The sequence below is a fragment of the Fusarium vanettenii genome, assembly GCF_000151355.1.
Source record: "Fusarium vanettenii 77-13-4 chromosome 2 genomic scaffold NECHAsca_18_chr2_1_0, whole genome shotgun sequence".
Lineage (NCBI taxonomy): Eukaryota > Fungi > Ascomycota > Sordariomycetes > Hypocreales > Nectriaceae > Fusarium > Fusarium vanettenii.
This window is the reverse complement of record NW_003315867.1, coordinates 2275455-2296464: the sequence shown is the minus strand read 5'-3', so window position 1 is coordinate 2296464 and position 21010 is coordinate 2275455. Positions and strand designations below refer to the sequence as shown.

Here is a 21010-nt window from a genome sequence, read left to right as displayed (position 1 = left end):
TTGCATTGAGCCAATCGAATTAACTGTCCCACACGCACCAAAGAGATTTCGAAGGAAGTTTACGGTTGGAAAAACTGTTGCGATTGGTATTGAGTTAACGTTACCCACTGTAAGCAGTAACTAGTTGTCAAACGCAGCGTGTTGGTTGATCTGGAGTTGCCAGCGCCCAGTTGTCCAACGATCCTTCAAAGTTGGAGTCATTCACCGAGAGGGGTAGTTGAGAGGCGGTGTGTTTTTACCTTCCTTTCACGGCGGGACTTGATGTAACCTGTGCAAAGTGGCTCGCGTTCGAAATAAGATAAAATATTCGACTTGGTCGTCTGTAAACAAATTCACAAGAAGCAGTACAGCACTACTTGGCGTCAACATGTTGCGTCTGAGCTGGACAAGATCTCATCACTTCATCCCGTGATATACTCAACAACTCTATCACGAATTTCTGCTCTCAACACCCCGGCATGACTCGGACCACACAGATTGACCGAGATTGCGTCGTCACCGACAGAGGTGGCATCATCGAAAACACTCATGGCGTCCACATCGCTGTAACTGATGTTGAAGGAAACATCCTCTTCGCTGTCGGCAACCCTTCCCGAATTACCCATGTGCGATCCGCAGCGAAGCCTGCCCAAGCAGTGGCCGTCATCGAAACTGGAGGCTTTGAAAAGTCTGGCTTCGACGACGCTGATCTCGCTCTTATGTGCGCATCCCACAACAGCGAGGACTTCCATGTCACTCGCGCTAGAGCCATGCTTCACAAGATCAAGGCCGGAGAGGAGTATCTTCGATGTGGTGGCCATCCTGCAATCCCTGATGACCTGAACCGAGCTTGGATCAAGGCCGATTTTAAGCCTACGGGTATTTACAACAACTGCAGCGGCAAGCACGTTGCCATGATGGCTGGTGCCCAGGGCCTCGGAGCTGATATCTTGGATTATCATCTGCCAGACCATCCCATGCAGCTCCAGGTCAAGAAGATTGTCGAGGAACTTTCTCTTGACCCTGAGAATGTCGAATGGGGCATTGACGGATGTAATCTTCCTGCGCCAGCCGTTCCGCTTTTCTACATGGCACGCATGTATGCCCTCTTTGCAGAAGCTGCCGACAAGGTTGAGAAAGATGCTTTATCGACGACGCAGAGAACTCGAAACCTCGCACGTGTTTTCAACGCCATGACACGATCTCCTGAACTTGTTGGAGGAACGGGACGTTTCTGCACTGCGCTCATGAGTAGCTACCGGGGGAAATTGTTTGGCAAAGTCGGCGCTGATGCGTGCTATGGAGTGGGCATCCGTGAGTCTGAAGATACTCGACGTCTCGGTGCCAAGGGCGCAGTTGGAATTTCCGTCAAGATTGAGGATGGCAATCTCGAGATTCTATATGCCGTCGTACCCGAGGTTCTTGAGCAGTTGAAGATTGGGACTCCCGAGGAAAGGAGCAGACTCGATGCTTTCCATTATCTGAAGAGGAGGAACAGTATGAATGTCGTGACCGGGTCGGTCTCTTTCAACTTTCAGGTTCATCCGCTCGAGTCGAAGTAGGTGGCTGTTAGTTCGCTTCTATGGGAATCAGAGTCGAAGACTTCTATGAAAGGGTAGAAGGTAGAGGCATGAGTTGGGGTTTTTGAAGAAAGTGAGTTATCCCGTCTTAAACCTGAATCCGAACGAGATAGCTGGGGTCGGTGCAGCATTATTCCATTCCGTGCGTCCAGGCCCAATCGCGTAATCATCGTGACATGTGCCTTTCCGTCGCGCTAATCTTGCTCCCATTTACAACTTCATTCTCTTTCTTCAATATGCGATCCAAGCTCTCGACGAGGCGGAAATCATGCAACGCGTGTGTGGCATCGAAGCGACGTTGTGACCTTGGCCTGCCATGCTGTGGACGATGCATTTCCCGACGAGTTAATTGCGTGTATCCTTGGGAAGCCCCCGAACCTAGTCGTTCATCCAACAATGAAGGCGGTGATAATTCACTGTCATTGGTTCCGGTTGACAATGCCTTCTTAGAGTCCAGTCTGCCATACCAAGATACATCTTGGATCGAAACTCCTGACGCTACCAACTACATGCTTTTCTCTACCAACTCTACGCCTTCTATTCCTCCGCCGTTATCACCTGCCATGATGTCTCTTCTCAGCGATATTATCGGACATGGGGGAATCCTTTCACCGTTAGACCTGGGAATCATGTCTGCAACAAACAGTACTTCACAGCAAACATCAATCCTCGATGACCCTAACGAAGGAACCATCACAACAGGCAGCAGGTTCCAAGCTCGCTCCGAGTATGCAGGAAGACGTCTCGCCGCTCAAGCCTGCGCACTAGCAGAGGCCGGTCACACAACCTTTATTCACCACACTCAAGTCGGCGCTTCTACTGTACTCCAGGATGCTCTCGCCGCGAGTGCTTTGCACGCCATGCGTAACCCCGCCAATGTGGCAATCGTAAAAACCGAGATTGCGCGGCGAGCATCACTGCTGGTGGATGCAGTCGAAGCTGCCTTGGCCTGCAATCCCCCGATAGAGCTTGATCTACTCCCTCCCGTGCAAGCACTACTCATCTACCAATGCATACGGCTCTTCTCAACCAGCGACATAACCCTACAAGCTCAGGCAGAGCGTGACGGAGCTCGGTTATCGGCATGGGCGGATAAGTTGAGGCAAACAATCAGCCCATTTGGGCCAGTAAACGAATGGACAGACTGGATACGACAGGAAAGCGTGAGACGGACGGCAGTGTTTGCCGAAACCATCTCGGGCGTATACACCTTTTTGAAGCTTGGCTGGGATTGTGAGGGGAGAGTATCCCAGCTTGGTTTCACGGCCCAGGCTGCTCTCTGGGAGGCCAGGTCAGCGGCCGAATGGCGGGAGATATGGAAGACGTCCCGCCGGCTTGAGCTCACCATGTCCACCTTTGGTCATGATACACAAGGTGCTGACCCTGAAGACTTTGACGAGCTGGGCAGGGTTATTTGCGCCACCTATCGCGGTTTGGACGCCTTGGAGGAGTGGTTTGGGGGGGACAAGGCAACACTCAAGAGATGGGGGTTGAGGCAAGACAGATCACGTCCGGCTTACTAGATGACATCTGCATCAAGTACAAGGCTACAGACGACTAATTACACTATTTCCTTGGGTTCTTCAAGGCCATGGACCCCAATCCTCAGAAACTTCTCATCACTTTCGAGCCGTTCTCTAATCTCGCCCGAAGCGAGTTCCTCGACATCCCAGCGGGCCCAGATGAAGCGGCCATGCAAGAAGGCGGCCTCGTCGGAAGCAGCCCACACTGCAACAGACGCAGGAAGACTGACTTTAATTAGGAAGGTTAGGTTTCTGCTGAATCCTGGTTTGCTGGACATTCACTTACTGTCATCCCATGGTAGGGAGGCCTCGTCGAGTCCCAAGGACATGGCCCCTGGGGTGAGGAGTGCGCCAGGATGGAAGCTCACGATCTGAATATCTGACGCCTTCCATTCTCTAGCGATCTGCTGAAGCAGGAGAGTAGCCGAGTTCTTGGTAAGGGAGTAGCTTGGTGCGTATGACGCCGCCGGAAAATCGTGGATGGCCGAGGTTGAAACGTTGACGATGAACCTCTGAACGTATTTGCGTTAGTCGAAGCACCAAACTTGATGAGATGGACCCTGGTCTTCAAAGAACTTACCTTGCCTCCCTGATTCTTGGCATTCTGGTGCAGTCGCTCACAGAATTGATGGTACGATCGAACGTTGACCTCGAATTCCTTCCACACTTTCTTCCAACCAAGTCTCTCGATGGGACCGAACTGACCAGTCATTGCGGCGTTCAACACAATTACATCGATCTTTATTCCCTCTGCCTCGAGACTGTCCCAGAGCTTATCGATGCTCTCAGAGTCGGCAAGCTGGCAGGCCCTGCCCTCGAAGACGGTAGCCGAACCTTGGTTCTGCTCCTTGAGCTTCTCTGCCGCCGAGCCAACCTTGGCCTCCTCTCTACCCACGATTATGACCTTCTCTGCACCAGCTTCGCCGAATGCACGAGCAATCGCGAAGCCGATGCCGCCGCTACCGCCGGTGATGAGAACAGTCTTGCCGGCTTGGGACAGGGATGGCTTGGAGGGAGAGATGGCAGGATATGATTTCTTGTGTGAGGTTTTGGTGACGTCGAAGGCACGGTAGCCGACGGGTTCCTGGTTGTTGGACATGCTGGGCGAGGGAAGATATAGAAGAGGGAGACCAAGCAATGTGCAAATGCTGTGAAGGTGATTTGGAACTGGTACAGGCTCTCAACGCCAGAACCAGGACCTTTTATAGCTGGAATTCTCTACCAAGGCATTGATTACAATATCCTCCAGTGGAAACATCAATCACACGGTCTGCTGTGCACATTCCCATGTTGGTTTGGCGTCTTTGCGGAATTCCGCAGTGTCGGACTCAACTCGTCACGACACAGGTTCGTCATGTTCTGAGTGCGGAGATGGACAGCGGAAATCCGCAGTAGCTCGGGATAAATACTAAATCGAGATTTCTCTGTAGATTTCTCCATTAGGGTTGTATGGGAATCGGTGTACCTAGGTAGTCAGGTCCGCCACGCGTCCGGTGTCGGGGATTTGCCTTGCATTAACCCGCAGGGTCTAAGCATCATTTGATAACCAAGGTTTCTCTAGATACCCGTATATACTCTGAACTGGTGTCATGTTCGCTCTTTTGTTTTGTTTCCCCGTAGGCTCCCTTTTTCCTCAGGTCATCTACCAACACGAGAAGCTTCAGTGTACAAGAGAGCGGCAATAGCTCTGACCATTCACGGTATATGTGTCTATCATACCCAGCTTTGCTCTCTACTAGAATAAACAAGCGAATATAAATCTTCATCAAGCATGACATGGAGGCATCACCAAGCTCACTTTAAAGATACAAGACGGGGGGACTATGGCGTAACATCAAGAAAGAAAAGAAAAAAAAGAAAAACTACTACGCAAGGAAAAGACACTCTTCTCCATCATCATCAATAAACAACATAGCCCCGTCAGAAAACTCATCATCAAATCCAACATCAACACTCTCCAGCTCAGCATTACCGACACAGATCGCAAAATCTCCAGCTCTTGCACCCACGTCGACTGCCAGAGGAACCCCAGCTCCCGCATACATGGCATCCGTATGATCTCCAACCCTCGTCTTGTAGTCTCCCTTTCGGTAGAGAATCTCCCTGACGCGGTACGCAAACACAAAGTCAGACGACTCTCCGTAGCTCACGCCGCTGTATTCGTTTCGTGAGGCGTCAAAGTAGGGTCCCCCTTCTGCATCAACTCCCTGGGAAGCACCGCTGGCGCCGACCCGACCCCTGGCGCCGACAGTTCTCGAAGAGAATATGGTTCCAACAGCACCACGAGCAACCTTGACTCCCGTGATCATGTAGAGGCGTTCCCCCTTCTTGATAGCATCTTCCGCCACGGCCTCGATGCTCGCCTTGAGGTATTCTGGTGTCGGTTCGATGGAATAAGTGTCTAGCCTCTGAAAGGTGTGAGCCATGTCGTCGGCATTATTCCAGTTGAAATTGGCCTGTGCAGTCACTCCCACAACTTGAAGGAACTTTGCCCAGACACCGACGGACCCGCGCGTCGAGCGGCCTTTGCCAATGAACCACGGCGCCTTATACGTATGGTTGGTTTCCATCCCACGAGGGATAGCCAGAGGTTGTCCGCAGAAGGAGCCAGGGTCTCGGGGGTTTCGCCAGATATGGCCGAGACGGATTGCCTTGTCTGGCTCATAATCTAGGTTTGGTGCTCGTATGTATGCCAGAAGCTCCTTCTTGCCCATATTGCTTTAAATGTGAGTGAAGGATGATATATTGGAGTGGGGATGAAGGACTTGAGCGAAAGGCCAAAGCAGGTATTTTCAACCAGGCATTTATACCCATACTTGAGAAGTTGAGCTCATGTTAGAAGTCCACGGAGGCCTCAATTCACTAGTGAGCCACTGAGCAAATGGCTGAAAGTCAACCAATTAGTGCCAGACCAAGACATATCAGTTGAGGCTGTGACCGAGCGAGGCGGAGGCTTGACCTCTGTTGAGGCTGAACCTAGTTTGTCTGTGGCGTTATATTGTTGTTTTCCAGTCATGGAGAAAATGCGCTATTTTGAGCTTGATACGCCCACTGAGATGAAAGCGGCGTGTATAGCCATGACTATAAGGGTTGCTGCTGAACACGTTTCTAGGCTTTCTACCAAGCCAGCTGCTGATTTCCTGGTTGATTGAGTCCAAAGGAAGGATAGGCCTCTAGCTTGGTTGAGTAAAAACTGACAAGTATTAAGTCAGTGCAGCCTAAGATGAGACGAAGTAATCAACCTTTTGCGTACCAATGTTTGCTAGCCCTGGCCATCGATAGGTTGGAAGTTATCCTAGGGATTGGCCATAGTTGATTGGTGATTACCCAACGTTTCAAGGTTTTTAAAGATGGTAAGTTTGAGAGTTTGCAGATGGCTTTAATACTCGGTGATTGTTCATGAAGCAAGGCGAAATGATCCAGAGTGCCAAGTCGGCCAGTTTTGGCTCATAGAATCAGCCTCGTGAGTCCCGTTCCAGACATAGCACCACCCGTACCACCTTTATTCGGCTACTTTTAACCAAATGCATACACTCATTTGAGCAACCTGGCGCTAGGCTGAAGTGAGACAACGGCCCAGCCAAACTCTGCCCCAGATCAATAGTCCAGTCGCGCTAAGCCTCCTCGAGTTCGCCGCGCGGCCGTCTTCTATATGAGGTAAGTCAATCTGCACGTCTTCAATATATAGGCTTCTAGACTCCAGCTCTTGTAGATCAGGCCGCGCGATGGTCAGCTGAAAACAGACGGTCCGTAATAGTGCCGCTTCTTCCCCCCATATGACCACTCTGCTCTGGGGATTGTCTGGATATGATAGGCTGGACTCTTTTGCATCAACCGTGGGAGTTGCCACCGTTTAGAGTTAAGAGCGACAGGTTGCGCTGTTATAGTAAGAAGCAAGTTTTTCGGCTGCTTTCACAAACATCAACTCTCTGTGCCACTATTATCCAGTCTAAACTATTGAAATCACCAACCATCAAGATGGGCCAGGCCATTACAACAGTTCGCTCATCCTTCAAATTGGCTGACAAAAAGGCAAGGGAAAAGGTGGAGCAAGACCTCGACGTGCTCATGCAGTTGTGCAATTCGAGTCTGAACGAATTTGAAGCAAAGCTCGATGAGTAAGTACCAAGGTCCGCCCCAGAAACACGAAAGCAAATAGCTTAACTCTCACAGCAAGTTCCTGAATCCGGATACGACTCAAAAGACAGATGTACCTGGCATCCGAGCCCTTCGGAAGAGGAGATACAACAACTTGATAGTCAAGGATGCGGTATGTGATCGACCTGGAGTTCTTTTCAGAAAAACACCAATTAAAGGGCAAGCCCAACAAAAGCATCAGCGATGCCATCGATGACTTCTTCAAAATCGGGACTGGCGGATCCAACACTGAAGACGCCGTCATGGAGGGCTTCAAGGTTCGCTCTTCTGCTTGTCTCTTTGAAATACGAGCAAATCACTTACTCGCTTGATAGAAGGTCGTCACCTCTGCTTTAGGGCCTTTTACGGAAAGGACCGATGCCGGCCAACACAAAGAGGAGAAGTATTTCATTTACGTGATGCACAACACCGTTGTACGCCTCGATGTCATGGTATGTCGTATTTTTTGCCGCATCAAGTGAGCATGAGTGCTCACAAACACTAGCTATGGCGCTGGAACTTTGCTGGCAAGGGCTTCAGTGATAAATACGAAAGCGTCCTGGGCTGTGAGTCTTTCCAGTACGGAAATCCTGTTGCATATTTAACTCTTCCAGATCTCGTTTGCACATCCGTAGTGGATGCATCCGCGCTGAAGACGAGTGAATTTCTCATTTTGATCAGCGAATATGCCGGTGAGTCAATATGATGCTTTCAAATCTCATTAACGCCATGATAAGGATCGCAAGTGACCAAGAAGAAGAAGTCGTCAAGTATACCCAGAAGATGCAACAAATCTATGACGCTGCCCGTCGGACGAAACTTGACCAAGGTTCCAAGGTAAGTCGGGATGATGAGTGACATGAGCCTGGGGCTTGATAGTCAAAATTGACTATAGTCAAGCGGTGGTCAAGCATAGAGAACAAGCGTACCTAGCAAGGGGAATATCGAACCATTGTGAGAGCATCTCCATCATCCACCGGCATTGATCTGATGTCTTGATTGTTACAATGTCTGGGGATACTGGCGTGAAATTCAGACGAACCGACTCTTGAAACAATTCCAGTGTCTGACCATGCAGCAAGTCAGGCCTACCGTTTAAACTTCGTACACAAGATAAAAGGGTTCCATAGAAGGAATTATTCCTTGTCAGCATACTAGTACAGGCAGTAAATAGTCTTTCGTACGTGGTCTTCACCCATGTCCAGGCCCTTGGCAGCCAGGATACTCAGCATAACGTCAGCACCATGTCGGCCCGTCTATGTATGTCCCCGTGTGGCTCTGCTTTCCCTTTGCAGAATTTGAAACTCCTAGTAGAAGGGGGCGACAATAGTTTCCTGACTGAGCTAGCCTGTCTCGTTGAGTACGACCTAGGTTGAAGGCACTCACTATCGATACTGGACAATGAATCACAGATGGTTCCATAGAGACAATTGAGTGAAAATCATAAATGACTAGGCATGCTTTGATACGAGTGCTATTTACATATCTTCGTTCCCATACATCAATAGAACCTCACGAGACACTGTATGTCTCACTCAAGACTCTACCTTGGGCTCCGGCTTGGGCTGGTTAAGAATAACATCAATAACCTTGTGGTCATTATAAGTGGCAACAGTCCTCTCGCAAAGAGTCTCAATACGCTCCTTGCTCTGCAGGCCATCTGGGCAGATAAGCCAGATGACATTTGTCATGAAGGAGCGACGATACTCGATCATGACCTCGGGGTCGTTGTGACGGTCAAACTTGGGTCCGCCAAGACGGTGCAGCGTCTCGAGGTAGTGATCAAGAATCTCCATCTCGTGAGCTCGTCGGTCCTCGACGCTCAGCACAGCCGTCATGTGGTAGACGACGTCGTGGAAGCAAGAGCCAAAGTGGAAGGCAGACCAGTCCAGGAAGCCAATTTTACCATCAACCGTGAAGTAGATGTTTCCAATGTGCGTGTCTCCGTGGAGAAGGGTCCTGAAACGGGGGTTACGCTCAGCGTAGTATCGGTCAAGAGCCTCGTTGCACCGTGTTCCGTCCATGAGGTACTCGGGCAGCTGAGGACGACCAGGTCTGCGGACGACCTCATCCCAGGGCACACACATGAACTTCATGGCTGGGTCATAGTTGTTCCAGATCCCTATCTCCACGTTAGACATTTACTCAGAGTAGAAGAAAGGGGGTTCTTACAGGGGTGGTCGTCCTGGCTCTGACCCCAGTACTGCGCGTGAAGACCAGCCAGCTGCTCAACACCATTCTTGACCTGCTCGACCGAGTACGCTGCGACCTCTGGGGGAAATGTGCAGCCCTCGCTCGCCAGGTCTTTCATGATGGCGATGCCCTGCTTCTCGCTCGTGCCGCTCCACCAGCCCTTGGGGAACAGCATGTGGTGAACCGAAGGCGCAACCTTTGTGAAGAAGTCGGCCTCGCGCTGGGCCAGGCTGACGGTCCAAGGCTGAGCCTCAATCATCTTGGGGTCGAAGACGCCCTTGACGCAGACGTGCTTCGGCCTCTCCTCACTGCTCTCATGCTCGTACGTGATGGTGTAGAACAGCTTGGATGCAGTACCCCAGATGTTGCGCGTGTTCTCCACAGATTTGACCTCGTGGCCGAGCTTGGCTCCGAACCATTCGGCCGTGAGGTCCGAAGGAAGGGCGGGGAGCTGCTCGTTCTCTGTTGTAGACATACTGTGCGTACTTTTTTCTGGTGGTGTTTTGTTTGATGGATGGGATGATGAAGGTGACAGTGACCGAGAATTAGCGAAGCAGCTTCTAAACCAAATTCTTGTCTATTTAAACACGTATCTCGCTTGGGGCATGATCACCTTGTATCCCGGTTTTGGAGCTAGGAGTAGATAATAAAACTCGAGAGCCATGCTTGACCACGAAACAATGCGTCGTAGCTGATGCAACCGGCCAAAACTCCACCGGCAAAAGGGGGTTGGGGAATCTCACACACTGTGACGACTTTCTAACATGACTCGATCCCATGTAGCCTCCACAATGCGTAAGACGAACGTGTGGATATCCAGACGCTGACGAGCCTATGGGGGGATCCTAGGCGGGCTCGCCTGCTGGGTAGCTGTCAAACCATTGAGTGGTAAATGCAGGCACGAGACCACAGGGTTTCTCTCCCAATGAGAAACTATCCTAGTACCCAGGATGTGGTTTCAATGCAACCTGGACCCTAGTTACCAAAGCTGTGGTCCGCATAGCAAGGGCCCTACGACTTGTCAGACCACTCAAGGGGTAGCATTCGGTAGTTTCATCGCCCACCGACTTACTCGTCTCACAGGGGCAATCCCAATCTCGCAGTTCTTGCCTGTTGTCTGCATTCGTCTATTCTCGCCTAAGTGTGTCGTTCATGCGGCTGTAGCCAAGGGGAGTCCCCAAGCCATGAGCTGACCACATTGTCGGGCGTGCCAAAAAAAACATGTTTTGGCCAACAGCCGCAATGAACAGCAGCATATCATGGCGTTTCTCGTAGCTTTCCATTGGCCTGAAAGTCTTGGCATTCCGTTCAGTAGTTTAAGAGGGAATACCAAGAGTCCCATTGATCATCCCCTACGGAGCGGCTCGCCCGGCCCGTTCCCAGCCCTAAGTCGTATGACCAACGCGATGAAGAGTTTTCTCCGAGGCTATGCAGGGATCTAGACGATTCGAAGTGGGTGTCGTACCCGACCCGTTTGGTGGTCACTGCGAGACAGACCAGGACGATGCCTTCAGAAAGAGTGGGATACCAATATCCTTGGGGGTTCGCGGTGAATCGCCGAAACGACCGTGATACCTCGGCTGAAAGGCTCTTCAGCCCCCCTTAGCAACAAGGTTTTCCCATGAGGAAAAGATCCCCAATGAGGGTATTCACCTGAGCCCAGGTGACCCAAAGAGGCGCAACAAGGGTCCTCTGGCGGACTCTTCGGGATCCCCTTTGGGCCCGCCAATGCAAGCCCTCTTGATATTTTCCCCAGTCAAAATGGTGCCGCCAGACCAGACGGGAATAAGCCTCAAACATTTTTAACTCTTGGCCGTTAAGATCTTGGGTCCTCGAAGCCTCGTCCGTCCCGCCGCCACCACCGAGCGGAAAGTAACGTTGGAGGGAAGAAACAGGTAATGATTTACACTCTTTGCCATTGGGTCGAATCCCTGTGGGTGACCGCTCGAGAAGATAGAGAAGGAGTCGATTCCCCTTGAAGGTTTTTTTGCTCTTCTTTTTTAGGTGCTTACTTTGGCCGTGGATCAAAAGAGTAATCATGGCCAAGGACCTAACCACGACAGTCTATGAGCCCATCCAGCCTGAGGGCTTGGCTCTGGTTCTGTTGGTGGTGACCATCATCTTTACGATTCTCGCAATCCTCATTGCAGGCCTGCGCTTCTACGTCCGTCTTTCCCTAAACGCCTTTGCTGTCGAAGATTGGTTGATGCTTGCTGGCCTGGTAAGTCTTGACGAACTCAAGCTTGAATTCAACTAACCCTTCAGATCCTCAACATTGCACATAATGCCTCGGTCATTGTTCTCGCATACAGCGGCATCGGGTCCCGCGACGATGTCATCACCGTCGGCATGCAGTACAAGATAGGTCTTTGGACCATCATCTGGCAGTTCATCTACGTCCTCGACGGCGCAATCATCAAATCGAGCATCATCTGGACCCTCCTCCGACTCGCTAAGGACCTTAACAAGATCTACACAAAGATCCTATGGGGCCTCTTTGGCTTCAGCTGGATCGTCTGGCAGATCTCGTGGCCCGTGGCCATCTTCCAGTGCAAGCCCGTCGCTGCGGCATGGGGCGAGCCAGGAGACTGCACCTCTGGACAGACAGTCATCCTGAGAGTGTCTTACTTTGTCTCGGCTTCCAACATCTTTACCGATATCAGCACTGCGCTAGTGCCCATGTTTCTACTTCGTCGCCTCCAGTTGCCCAAGAGGACCAAGCTCATAACCATGGGCGTTCTGTCGCTGGGTGTGTTTGCATCAGTGGCCACCACCATTCGCATCACCTATACCTGGGCATACACTGCACCTACTGGAAAATTTTGTACGACTCATGGCCCCTTTATCAGGAACAAAGCTGACAATACTTCAGACGAGATTGGCAAGATCGTTTTGCTCACAGTCCTCGAATGCGACCTCGGTATCATCGCCGGCTCCATGCCAATGCTGCGTCGTCTCATCCGCGATTTCGCCCCCTCGTACGGTTCAAAAGACAAGACCCCCGGACGATCTGGCGATGTCAATCTGGTAACCATCGGTGGTACCTCTGGTCGACGAACCCACGTGAAGCTGTCGAATGGTGGCGCCAGCAGGAACGACGAACACGACAATCACTTTCAAGACAAGGAGAGCAACGATGACGACGAGTCGACCCGCCGTATGATACATATTACCCGCGAGGTCGAGCAGGATAGCATCACGGGACAGAACGTGCCTCGCACTCATCAGGTGGATGTTGAGATCTCAGGGGGTGACAGACAGCCCCAAAGGTCGGACCCCGGCTCGGCACGGAGCTGGAGGCACTAGATGTGCACCAGACTTTGTATAAGAAGCCAGAAGAATAGGGTATGGGGTGTAATTGTACATATAGAAAAGACATTGGTGCTTCTTCACATGGAAAATAAAAGGGGGGGGCTTAATAGGCAAATAAATCAAGGGGCTCTGTAGCATCCCAGGTCACGAATTTAATACGATTGAATGGCAATCTACAAGTCCTCGTACCGCAAATACACTGATCAAGCCTAAATGAAGCGAATGGGCCCAGTTAATGACAAGATTTGCGATAAAGCTGAAGAATGTGCAGCATATTCAACCAACGGCCACTCCATGTAGTCAGAGGTACCCAATTGCTGGCCCAAGGAAATCTGGAAGGGCCGATGTGCTGTCAGTCTTTGAAACAAGTTTCATTGAAGACTTGAAACTCTCTTCCAAGCTGATCGTCGATATTCCCAGCTCGGCAATCGTTGCCAAGGTCTTGGGACTCAAACCTGTTGGTGATCCAGTGGGTTCTCTCGCAGGAAGCGGGTCACAGGAGTAACATAGTTGCTCGAAACCATGTTTATACGAGAGAACCTTGCGCCCAACATAAGACCGCATCCTACCTATCGTTCCGGTAGTCCCAGGGGAACTAAGGTCTTGGATATGACACTTGGTGTTGGGTACTTGGCGAACTGTGCTTCATTCCCCCGAAAGCAGGTCCAAGACACGAGTTTAAATATCTATCAACAACTAGAGATCCAGACCCTCGACTTCGGTCTCATAACTCTTAAACCGTGGTTATCCTTCAATAATAGGCATGTTATCTCTGTCAGGCTGCTCTGATGCCCAACTGGGTCTCTTTTGGCCTCATGGTCCAACGGGATGTTGGCTTTGCATGACTATTAGTCACTCGCGCAATTGGGCGAGACGGCTTGGAGCGGCTTTGCAAGCGAGGGCTGGATCTCGAAAGCTTGGCAGCTTGGGTTGCACGAGCCAGGGGCCGAATGTGATTGGCGACGATGTGAACTATGTAGATACAATGCGAAGCCACTTTCAGAGGTTCTTGAGAAGCCAAAATGCAAAGTTCAAGCCAGAGGTGAGCACTCTGGCCCTTTATAATGCCAGTAAATGCCCGATCGCTCTCGGTCTCGGTAACAAAACCCGACGAAACCAAAAAGGGCAAAAAGAATGAGCACCAGCTTTTCTCCACAGGGTGCGCCCCCATTCCCATACCCCGGAGGGCGTCTAGACCAGAGTGGGTATGGGGTTGGCAACAAACCCCAAGTTTCTCTTTGTCAGTTAAAAAGAGTCTAGATCACGAACATGTGAGGAAATCGACAAATTTTGATCGATGGCGGTGAATTCCAATCTGATCCGTCCAATCACTTGACCTCCTGGGCTCCCGAAGGCCGGTCTCGGCTGCCAAACCCGATCCTTGTGTTTGTCTCACGGGAACTAGAAGCGCGGGGGCTCCAGTTCGGGGTATTGTTCTGCTGGTTCTGTAAAGGGGATTGCATCTCACTTCCGATTCACTCCGCATTGTTGAACCAGTGGTGTAACTGACAGCACTTGGTGATGGGTTGGGATGCTTCAGGCCAAGCATGAGGCCAGAAACACCAATTCATCATGCAACATGGGAGCAAATCATGAGAAACAACCCCCAACTTCTCTAATAAGCTTACTTGCAAAGGCCGGCACACGGACTTGCTCAAGCATCCTCACCCGAGATGGCCAAGATCCGTGGCAGACCACTAGTGCGGCTCATTGAATCTCACCCTGTGATGTAACAACCCAATTAATTCCCTAGAATTCCATGAACGTAAACTCTTTGGGCTAGCGTTGCATTTTTTGGAAGCTTAACCGGGAGACTAAGCACCATTTACGTAACTTCATGTATAGGCCGCCGGCCGAGAGAGCAGGCCGACGGCGGGAACCACCTCCGGCCGGGACTGTGGCCCTGTGCGGCTTCTCAAGATTTATTTCGTTCCCTCAAGACCATTCTTCTCCTATTCCCTCTACAACTTGTAGTATCTCACTAGCAGCTCTGTTCTTCTCGTCGTTCTGTCTCTTGTTTTGTCTTGACACCGTCAACTCGACGACCCTTTCGCAACCATGGCTCACTCAGTGTCCTCTACCAAGAACAATGAGAGCATCCAAATTTCGGCAGAGGCTTATTCTAGGCCGCTGGGGGAGAGAATAGGAAACCCGGTATGGAGAAACATGGCAAGAGCAAGTGTCGCAGACAACTAATAGGGGTGCCCCTTACAGGCCCCTCTAGCTATGGGCGGTTTCGCTACTACACTACTCACACTTTCCCTGTCCATGATGGGTTTCCGGGGCGTGTCCCTTCAGACAGTCTTTGTCGGAAACTTGTGCTTTGTGGCCTGTGTTGGACTGCTCATTGCTGCGCAGTGGGCAATGATTAAAGGAGACACATTCACATTCACGGTTCTTACAGCTTTCGGTAAGTCCATCACCAACAGACATTTCAAACCACGGGAAGCATCCAGTTAACCTTGTTGGTCAGGACTCTTCTACGGCGGTTACGGTGCGACTCTTATTCCTTCATGGGGCATTATCGACGCGTATGGAGGCACTTCCAATCCCGAATACAACAACGCACTCGGATTTTTTGTTCTAATCTGGGCCGTCTTTAACTTTTTCTTCCTTATTGCTTCAATTCAGCTGTAAGTGGTCGACAGACAACTCGATTACTATTGGTTTTACTAACATCAAAAAGCAACCTTGTGTACATTTGCATCTTCCTCAGCATCGAGCTGTGCTTGATCTTTGACGCCTCCTCTTACTTTGCCCTCGCCGACGGCAATGCCGCTACTAGCACTGCCCTCATGAAGGCTGCTGGTGTTTTCGGCTTTATTGCAGGATTGCTAGGATTCTACACTGTAGCCTACTACCTCTGTCAGGAGGTGCTTCCCTTCAATATCCCCATGGGCGACACTTCTGCTTGGTTTCAGGCTCGACGTGAGAGAAAGAAGCTTCAAGGTTGCAGCGCTTGATGGATGAGGCGCTTTTACTGGTTGCATTAGACTATAGGACGGAAACAGGTCATAGACAAAAGTGATTTTAGTTAGAGACTTAATACGATCATGCATACATAAATACTGGCCACTCATCGAGTAATTCTCGGTTAAAGTACTTTTGAATGTTCAGCAAATATTTTATGGAGTTGACGGCTGTCAGCAATACCAAAGCGGCAGGTGTTAAAAGTTCTGGGGCATTGAGTCATTCGGCAAGTTGCACCGTTCGAACCAACAGTTTTCCTCGTCAGGGATAGTTCATATGCTTGGTAAGCGAATAAGACTACAAAGCAGGCCATTTAATATGGAATGCGGATACTGCAAATCTTGTCTTGAATTCCAACACCCATCTACTCCCTATTCCAACATACACATATCCTCAATTAATCAAAAATGGCCTCTGCAACTCAACATGAATCGACAAACGGCATCAAGTGCCCCGTGGCCTTGATAAAATCGAACCTGATTTTGATCCCCACGCCGGTTGCCATCTCATCACCCTCTTACCGCGCCTTTTACGCCTCTCTGCACGCCAATACCTCTTTTTGTGAAATGGGTTTCGGGGAACATTTCCCGGCTAGGTCCTGGTCCGATGAAGAGACTTACGAGATAATCTCGACTCGGGACGTGAACAACGATTGGAGAAACAGAGGCGTTGGCGACTTTGCTGTGGGGTTATTGGAACCCGAGGACCACAAGCGCATTTTGGGAGATAATGCCGTCACCAGGAATATTTCAGGGCCTGGTATTGCTGAGGATGAGCAAATCCGAGTACTGGATACTGGCCGAGAATCATTGGCGCTTGAGGAGATTGAGTGGGTTGGCTATGCAGGTATTCGGCAAGCGAGGGACGTCGACCGCATCCCATCATGGAAGGACAAGGTCGAGATCCGTTATGGTGTATCCCCCAATCACTGGGGTAAGCGCATCGCCAATAGATCGGCTGAGGTGGTGATGGACTGGGCTGCGGCGGAGAGAGGTGTCACCAAGTTTATTGCAGCAACTCAGCGTGCCAACACTCGGAGTGGTAGAGTTCTTGAGAGACTTGGATTTGTTCAGTTGGAGGAGGCAAAGTATTGGAAGGAGGAGCCAACTGAGGTGGAATGGGAGCGGGTTATTTAGGTGTACTCACATACATGCGATGGATGACTTCACAAAGGATACAAAGTGTCTTCAGCCTTGATGCTTAATTTTATATACGCATCTAGCTGCTCAATATAGGGACTTTCGAGATATCCTCGGTTCAGAACTTAGATTTCTATTTAATCTGAGTAGCCAATGTCGTCTCTTAGCTACGGAACTTGGCAGCAACCGCATCGTACTCCTTTCGGGTCAGCGGCGTAACAGAGCCGTGCTTCAGCCCCTTGGGGAAGTTGGGAAGGTTAGACCTCTCCCACTTGGGCGAAAGAATGTTGGAAGTCTGGAACGGCACGTATTGCGTGTAATCATCAAGAAGAAGATGATACAACCCAGAGGTGCGGAGATCGGCAAACGACGCAGGACCCTCGAGCGGCGTCTCGGGTCGCACGTATCCAGGGATTCGGGTCCAGGTTCCAAACAGTCCGTTCTCAGTTCTCTCCTGGTAGACCTGGTTCACAGTCTCGTTCTTGAGGAATCGGACATAGTTACCGGGTTTGCCCAGGTACTGGAACTCTTGGTCGATGAGGGGAGTGTCGGGGAGAGCATGGTAGTCCTTTGGTGCGCTAAACTTGACAAAGTCCTTGGTGGTGGCATAGCGGATGCGATCAAGGTTGGCGACGCCGGTGTGACCGGTGTCGGAGGAACTGTAGTGACGAGATGCCCAGAAGACGTAGTATTGCTTCTTCTCATCATCCCAGACAGCAGAGGGAGCCCAGGTCATGCCGGCAGTCTCCTTCTCGACACTGCAATTCTATCAGCCAAAATGAACATGAGATTAGGCCTTCATTATACCAACATCCTCAGTGAAGGCGCAGACCAGTTCACCAAGTCCTTTGAGGACCACACGACAAGACCGCGGCTACCGTGCCGAGTAGCCCAATCCCAGTTAAAACCCTCTGCATTAATATCAAGGTCTATATCATGGTGTCAGCACGTGTCCTAATATCTAGGGTGGATATCATCCCTCACCTGTTGCGATGATAAAGTACTCAGACCGAGCAGCGTTGGTGGTGAGGAAAATGTCTCTCACTCCCTTTGTGCCCACGTTCGAGGTCAGGACAGGCTTTCCGCCGTTCAAGAACGTGAAGCTCGATGCACTGTCGCCATCGGAAAGATGCCATTGAACCTGAGGGGTAGGATCACTGAACGTCGAAATGAGATATCCGACATAGCTGGAGTCTTGACGAGCACTCAGGTCATTGACGGCACGAGCGTCGACGAGAGCAACCGAGGTCGCGGCAGCCAAGAGTGATAGAAGTCTCATCTTGAATATCTTGGCTTACAAGCTGAGCCAGAGAATGGAAACGATCAACAGAGAGGAATGAGCACTGGCTGGCCCGCCTGGCCTCAGTGACGAGGGTGGGTTCTATATAAGCAATGAGCAGAGCCAAGCACGCCAGTTGAGTTAACCCTGCTGTGTGGTCTATGTTAAACAACAAGCGGCCGAGTTGCCTCATCGGGACCATCTCGGCGCAATAGCCTCCGGGATACTAAACCGCATCACATATAGTCCAACAGGTCAGCCGACTATGCCCGAGCACAGCCCTCCAACATGGTCCCCAGTCAAACAAACCCATTTGTTCCATCAACAGGCCTCACCGAGTCTTCCATGTGAAAGATCTCCCGAGAGAGTGCGGGGACTCCACAAGTTCGACCCGGGGTTCCATGCAAACCATGTTTTTTTGCTCCCGCATTTTCCCCTCAATGAGAAATCGGCATCCAACGTTTTGGACGCCGATCCGAGGAGGACCTAGCTTCGCGCACCCATGCTCTCCCGCCGAAGCGCTCCAGTGAACGGATGGCGCATAAGTGAATGAGGGGTTAAGCAGGTCACGACGCACGTATTCGGCCGGGCATTGTGAATGACCTCAGAGACTGGGGATTCACCTCTTTGCCAAGTGCCTGATGTCAAGTGATTGGATCGCATCATGTAGACACAGGGCCCGGCCTGGTCGAATGTTCCATCAGCTTTTGGCGCATTCACTCTGCATCACTGACGACAGAATGTTCCTCTCATTGATGCGTTCCAATAGGCTTTGTATGGTTGAAGATACAAGCTAAGAAATATGGCATGGGGAATAGCCAATGCATGTAACAGAAGGCATAGTCTTCGTCCCTGGGGATAGTTAACTAGTAACAGTGGCCATCAAGTCGAGAAACAACATAGGCCAGGGCCAACGAGCCAATCAGCGGAAACTACAGGCAGTGAGAGACATTCAGCAAGTCAAGGACCTTCCTTATACATCGATTCGAGCGATTGTCAGTGCATATTACAAAGTCCTGGTGGATAGGCACAGCTCCGAATAGTGCCTCTCTTAGAACACTGCACATTACCTTGGCGAGGAACCCGAGTTAGTGGACAGGTTTCCTTGAAGAACTGTTCTCTAGACGATACTCGGGAGGCACTGTCATCAGACCGACCGAAGGCCAAGCACCCTTGACTCGTGTGGGCTTGGGCAATGAATTGCGCGATCAGGACGGCTAGGACACCCGGCTCTCGGAGAGACATATCTTCAATTTCCTGCCTCAACAGCATAATACTTGAGTAAATGAAACTCAGAATCCAATGTCCTTGCACTTCCAAGACTTGGGCAACCTTTTTATACCTTCTTTCTGCCCATTTCAGTCTCCTATTCCCCGTCATCAACGGGACTCGGGACGGCTCGGTATCGCGACATGCACAGTGCATCACAGTGCCCACCGCACTCATTCCCAAATGAGGCATAGCCCGAATTGCGTGCTTGATGGCGATGAGGACCTGATCAAGAAGACGACCAGCAAACGACCAGCTTTCCTCCTTCATCCTCCCTCTTCAACGCCTCTGCACCAGCTGCGGGTCTTTTTTTATGAATCAGAGCGGTTCATTATATGCTAATATTGTGCTGCCGACATACACAAACGGATTCTTCTCTCTCGCTTGCTCTATCTACCAATCTGGCCATACCAACGGGAACAAATACGAAAGGAACCGGGAAAACCAAACTCATTGCTTTCTTCGCTAATCACACGGGGTCATTTCTCATCAAGGCCTTGGCTGTTGAAGCCGCGCCTGTCGTTGACTACTCCTTGAGCAGTCGCCCGTACGCCGAGTAGTAGTGACAACCCGGCACGTGGCTCCTACGCCCCGTCTTCTCGTCAAAAATGTGGCATCCCTTCTTTGCTACATTGGGCGGAGTATACACTGCAGAGTTGCATGTCAGTTAACTACGACAAGTGTCGTGGGCTGAGGGGGAGTTTACAGTGCAATGAGACAGCAAAGTCGCTGCCCCTATTGGACACTCTGTGGAGTCCTAGCTCGTCTGCCATATAGGCGACGGCGTTTTCCTTATATGTCCTTTCGGAGATGACCTCCATCTGTTTCTCTTGTTCGTCCTCGTCAGGAAAGGCATAGCGAGTCTCGGTCAGGTTGCCCTTGAGGATCTTCATGAGGCAGTGGGCTTTGCCGTGGTCGTGGATAGGGCTCCCCTTTCCAGGAGACCATACAAGGACAAGCTGTGCAAGGCATCAGTCACTACTGGGCTAGGTCTAGTTGACCAAATAAGACTCACCAGGTTGCTCTTGCCATTGCCCTCGTCGACAAGGTTGCGGGTGTAACCCCTAGTGTGGTCGCCAAAAGCATATCGGGACCACTCCATATCGGAGCCATCATAGTCTTGCATGAGGCGAGTCAGGAAGTCGACATCAACATCATCAGACGTCAGACCCGACGACGGGCCGAGAGCCTCTTTGAGGCGCTGCACGAGTTCCTCGAAACGGTTCTGCTGGAACGGGCCAACATTAGGGACGTCGATAGGACCGGTGCTCAAGGCACTCGAGGTTGAAAGGATTCCGATGGCCATGGTTGCTATACTGTTGAGGGTTGATGATGATGATGATGATGCTCTAGGATGGGATCTCGTTCTAGGTTTGAAGGGCGGTATCTGAAGGGAAAGGGACAACACAGCTTCTTGGGAACACGGGGCGGGGGACAACGACGTGTGTGGCCTCTCCTTCCTTGGCTCCCATCGGTCAGATCCGGCTCTCAGCATCCGGGCGATAGTATCACCGACGTTTGGCTGTGGGTCGCGGATGGTTACCGACATGATTGCTCAAAGGCCACACGGGCTGTATCGGCGACCCAGACTTGGTCCGGTGAGCTCGCCTGGCGATTGTGGTTGGACGC

The 21010-nt window shown here is 50.9% G+C and overlaps 10 protein-coding genes across 10 annotated transcripts; 5 read left to right on the top strand and 5 right to left on the bottom strand.

The window, feature by feature from the left end:
- Nucleotides 1-458: 458 nt before the first annotated feature.
- NECHADRAFT_33177 (uncharacterized protein) lies at nt 459-1541 on the top strand (the record flags this gene model as incomplete). The annotated part of the gene is made up of 1 exon (XM_003046591.1): nt 459-1541. The coding sequence occupies one exon, from the start codon at nt 459-461 to the stop codon at nt 1539-1541; it is 1083 nt and encodes a 360-aa protein (XP_003046637.1).
- Nucleotides 1542-3120: 1579 nt separating this feature from the next.
- NECHADRAFT_91096 (uncharacterized protein) lies at nt 3121-4181 on the bottom strand (the record flags this gene model as incomplete). The annotated part of the gene is made up of 3 exons (XM_003046014.1): nt 3121-3311; nt 3369-3594; nt 3663-4181. 3 exons carry the CDS (start codon nt 4179-4181, stop codon nt 3121-3123), a joined length of 936 nt encoding a protein of 311 aa, XP_003046060.1.
- A 766-nt stretch (nt 4182-4947) lies between these two features.
- NECHADRAFT_76520 (uncharacterized protein) lies at nt 4948-5796 on the bottom strand (the record flags this gene model as incomplete). Its single annotated transcript, XM_003046013.1, has 1 exon — nt 4948-5796. The coding sequence occupies one exon, from the start codon at nt 5794-5796 to the stop codon at nt 4948-4950; it is 849 nt and encodes a 282-aa protein (XP_003046059.1).
- A 636-nt stretch (nt 5797-6432) lies between these two features.
- On the top strand, nt 6433-8657 carry NECHADRAFT_76519 (uncharacterized protein; the record flags this gene model as incomplete). Its single annotated transcript, XM_003046590.1, has 12 exons — nt 6433-6435; nt 6687-6739; nt 6771-6810; nt 7031-7200; nt 7256-7352; nt 7399-7497; nt 7555-7671; nt 7725-7785; nt 7834-7911; nt 7957-8056; nt 8394-8479; nt 8632-8657. The coding sequence occupies 12 exons, from the start codon at nt 6433-6435 to the stop codon at nt 8655-8657; spliced, it is 930 nt and encodes a 309-aa protein (XP_003046636.1).
- A 97-nt stretch (nt 8658-8754) lies between these two features.
- Nucleotides 8755-9887, bottom strand: NECHADRAFT_32337 (uncharacterized protein; the record flags this gene model as incomplete). Its single annotated transcript, XM_003046012.1, has 2 exons — nt 8755-9341; nt 9392-9887. The coding sequence occupies 2 exons, from the start codon at nt 9885-9887 to the stop codon at nt 8755-8757; spliced, it is 1083 nt and encodes a 360-aa protein (XP_003046058.1).
- A 1563-nt stretch (nt 9888-11450) lies between these two features.
- NECHADRAFT_76517 (uncharacterized protein) lies at nt 11451-12718 on the top strand (the record flags this gene model as incomplete). The annotated part of the gene is made up of 2 exons (XM_003046589.1): nt 11451-11633; nt 11678-12718. 2 exons carry the CDS (start codon nt 11451-11453, stop codon nt 12716-12718), a joined length of 1224 nt encoding a protein of 407 aa, XP_003046635.1.
- A 2226-nt stretch (nt 12719-14944) lies between these two features.
- On the top strand, nt 14945-15687 carry NECHADRAFT_33093 (uncharacterized protein; the record flags this gene model as incomplete). Its single annotated transcript, XM_003046588.1, has 3 exons — nt 14945-15134; nt 15198-15357; nt 15411-15687. Coding segments are annotated over 3 exons (627 nt in total), but the record flags the coding sequence as incomplete, so codon positions are not given.
- Nucleotides 15688-16101: 414 nt separating this feature from the next.
- On the top strand, nt 16102-16830 carry NECHADRAFT_76515 (uncharacterized protein; the record flags this gene model as incomplete). Its single annotated transcript, XM_003046587.1, has 1 exon — nt 16102-16830. One exon carries the CDS (start codon nt 16102-16104, stop codon nt 16828-16830), a length of 729 nt encoding a protein of 242 aa, XP_003046633.1.
- Nucleotides 16831-16996: 166 nt separating this feature from the next.
- Nucleotides 16997-18112, bottom strand: NECHADRAFT_91094 (glycoside hydrolase family 43; the record flags this gene model as incomplete). Its single annotated transcript, XM_003046011.1, has 3 exons — nt 16997-17591; nt 17645-17762; nt 17818-18112. The coding sequence occupies 3 exons, from the start codon at nt 18110-18112 to the stop codon at nt 16997-16999; spliced, it is 1008 nt and encodes a 335-aa protein (XP_003046057.1).
- Nucleotides 18113-19907: 1795 nt separating this feature from the next.
- Nucleotides 19908-20687, bottom strand: NECHADRAFT_33014 (uncharacterized protein; the record flags this gene model as incomplete). The annotated part of the gene is made up of 3 exons (XM_003046010.1): nt 19908-20029; nt 20088-20340; nt 20397-20687. 3 exons carry the CDS (start codon nt 20685-20687, stop codon nt 19908-19910), a joined length of 666 nt encoding a protein of 221 aa, XP_003046056.1.
- Between the last annotated feature and the right edge of the window lie 323 nt (nt 20688-21010).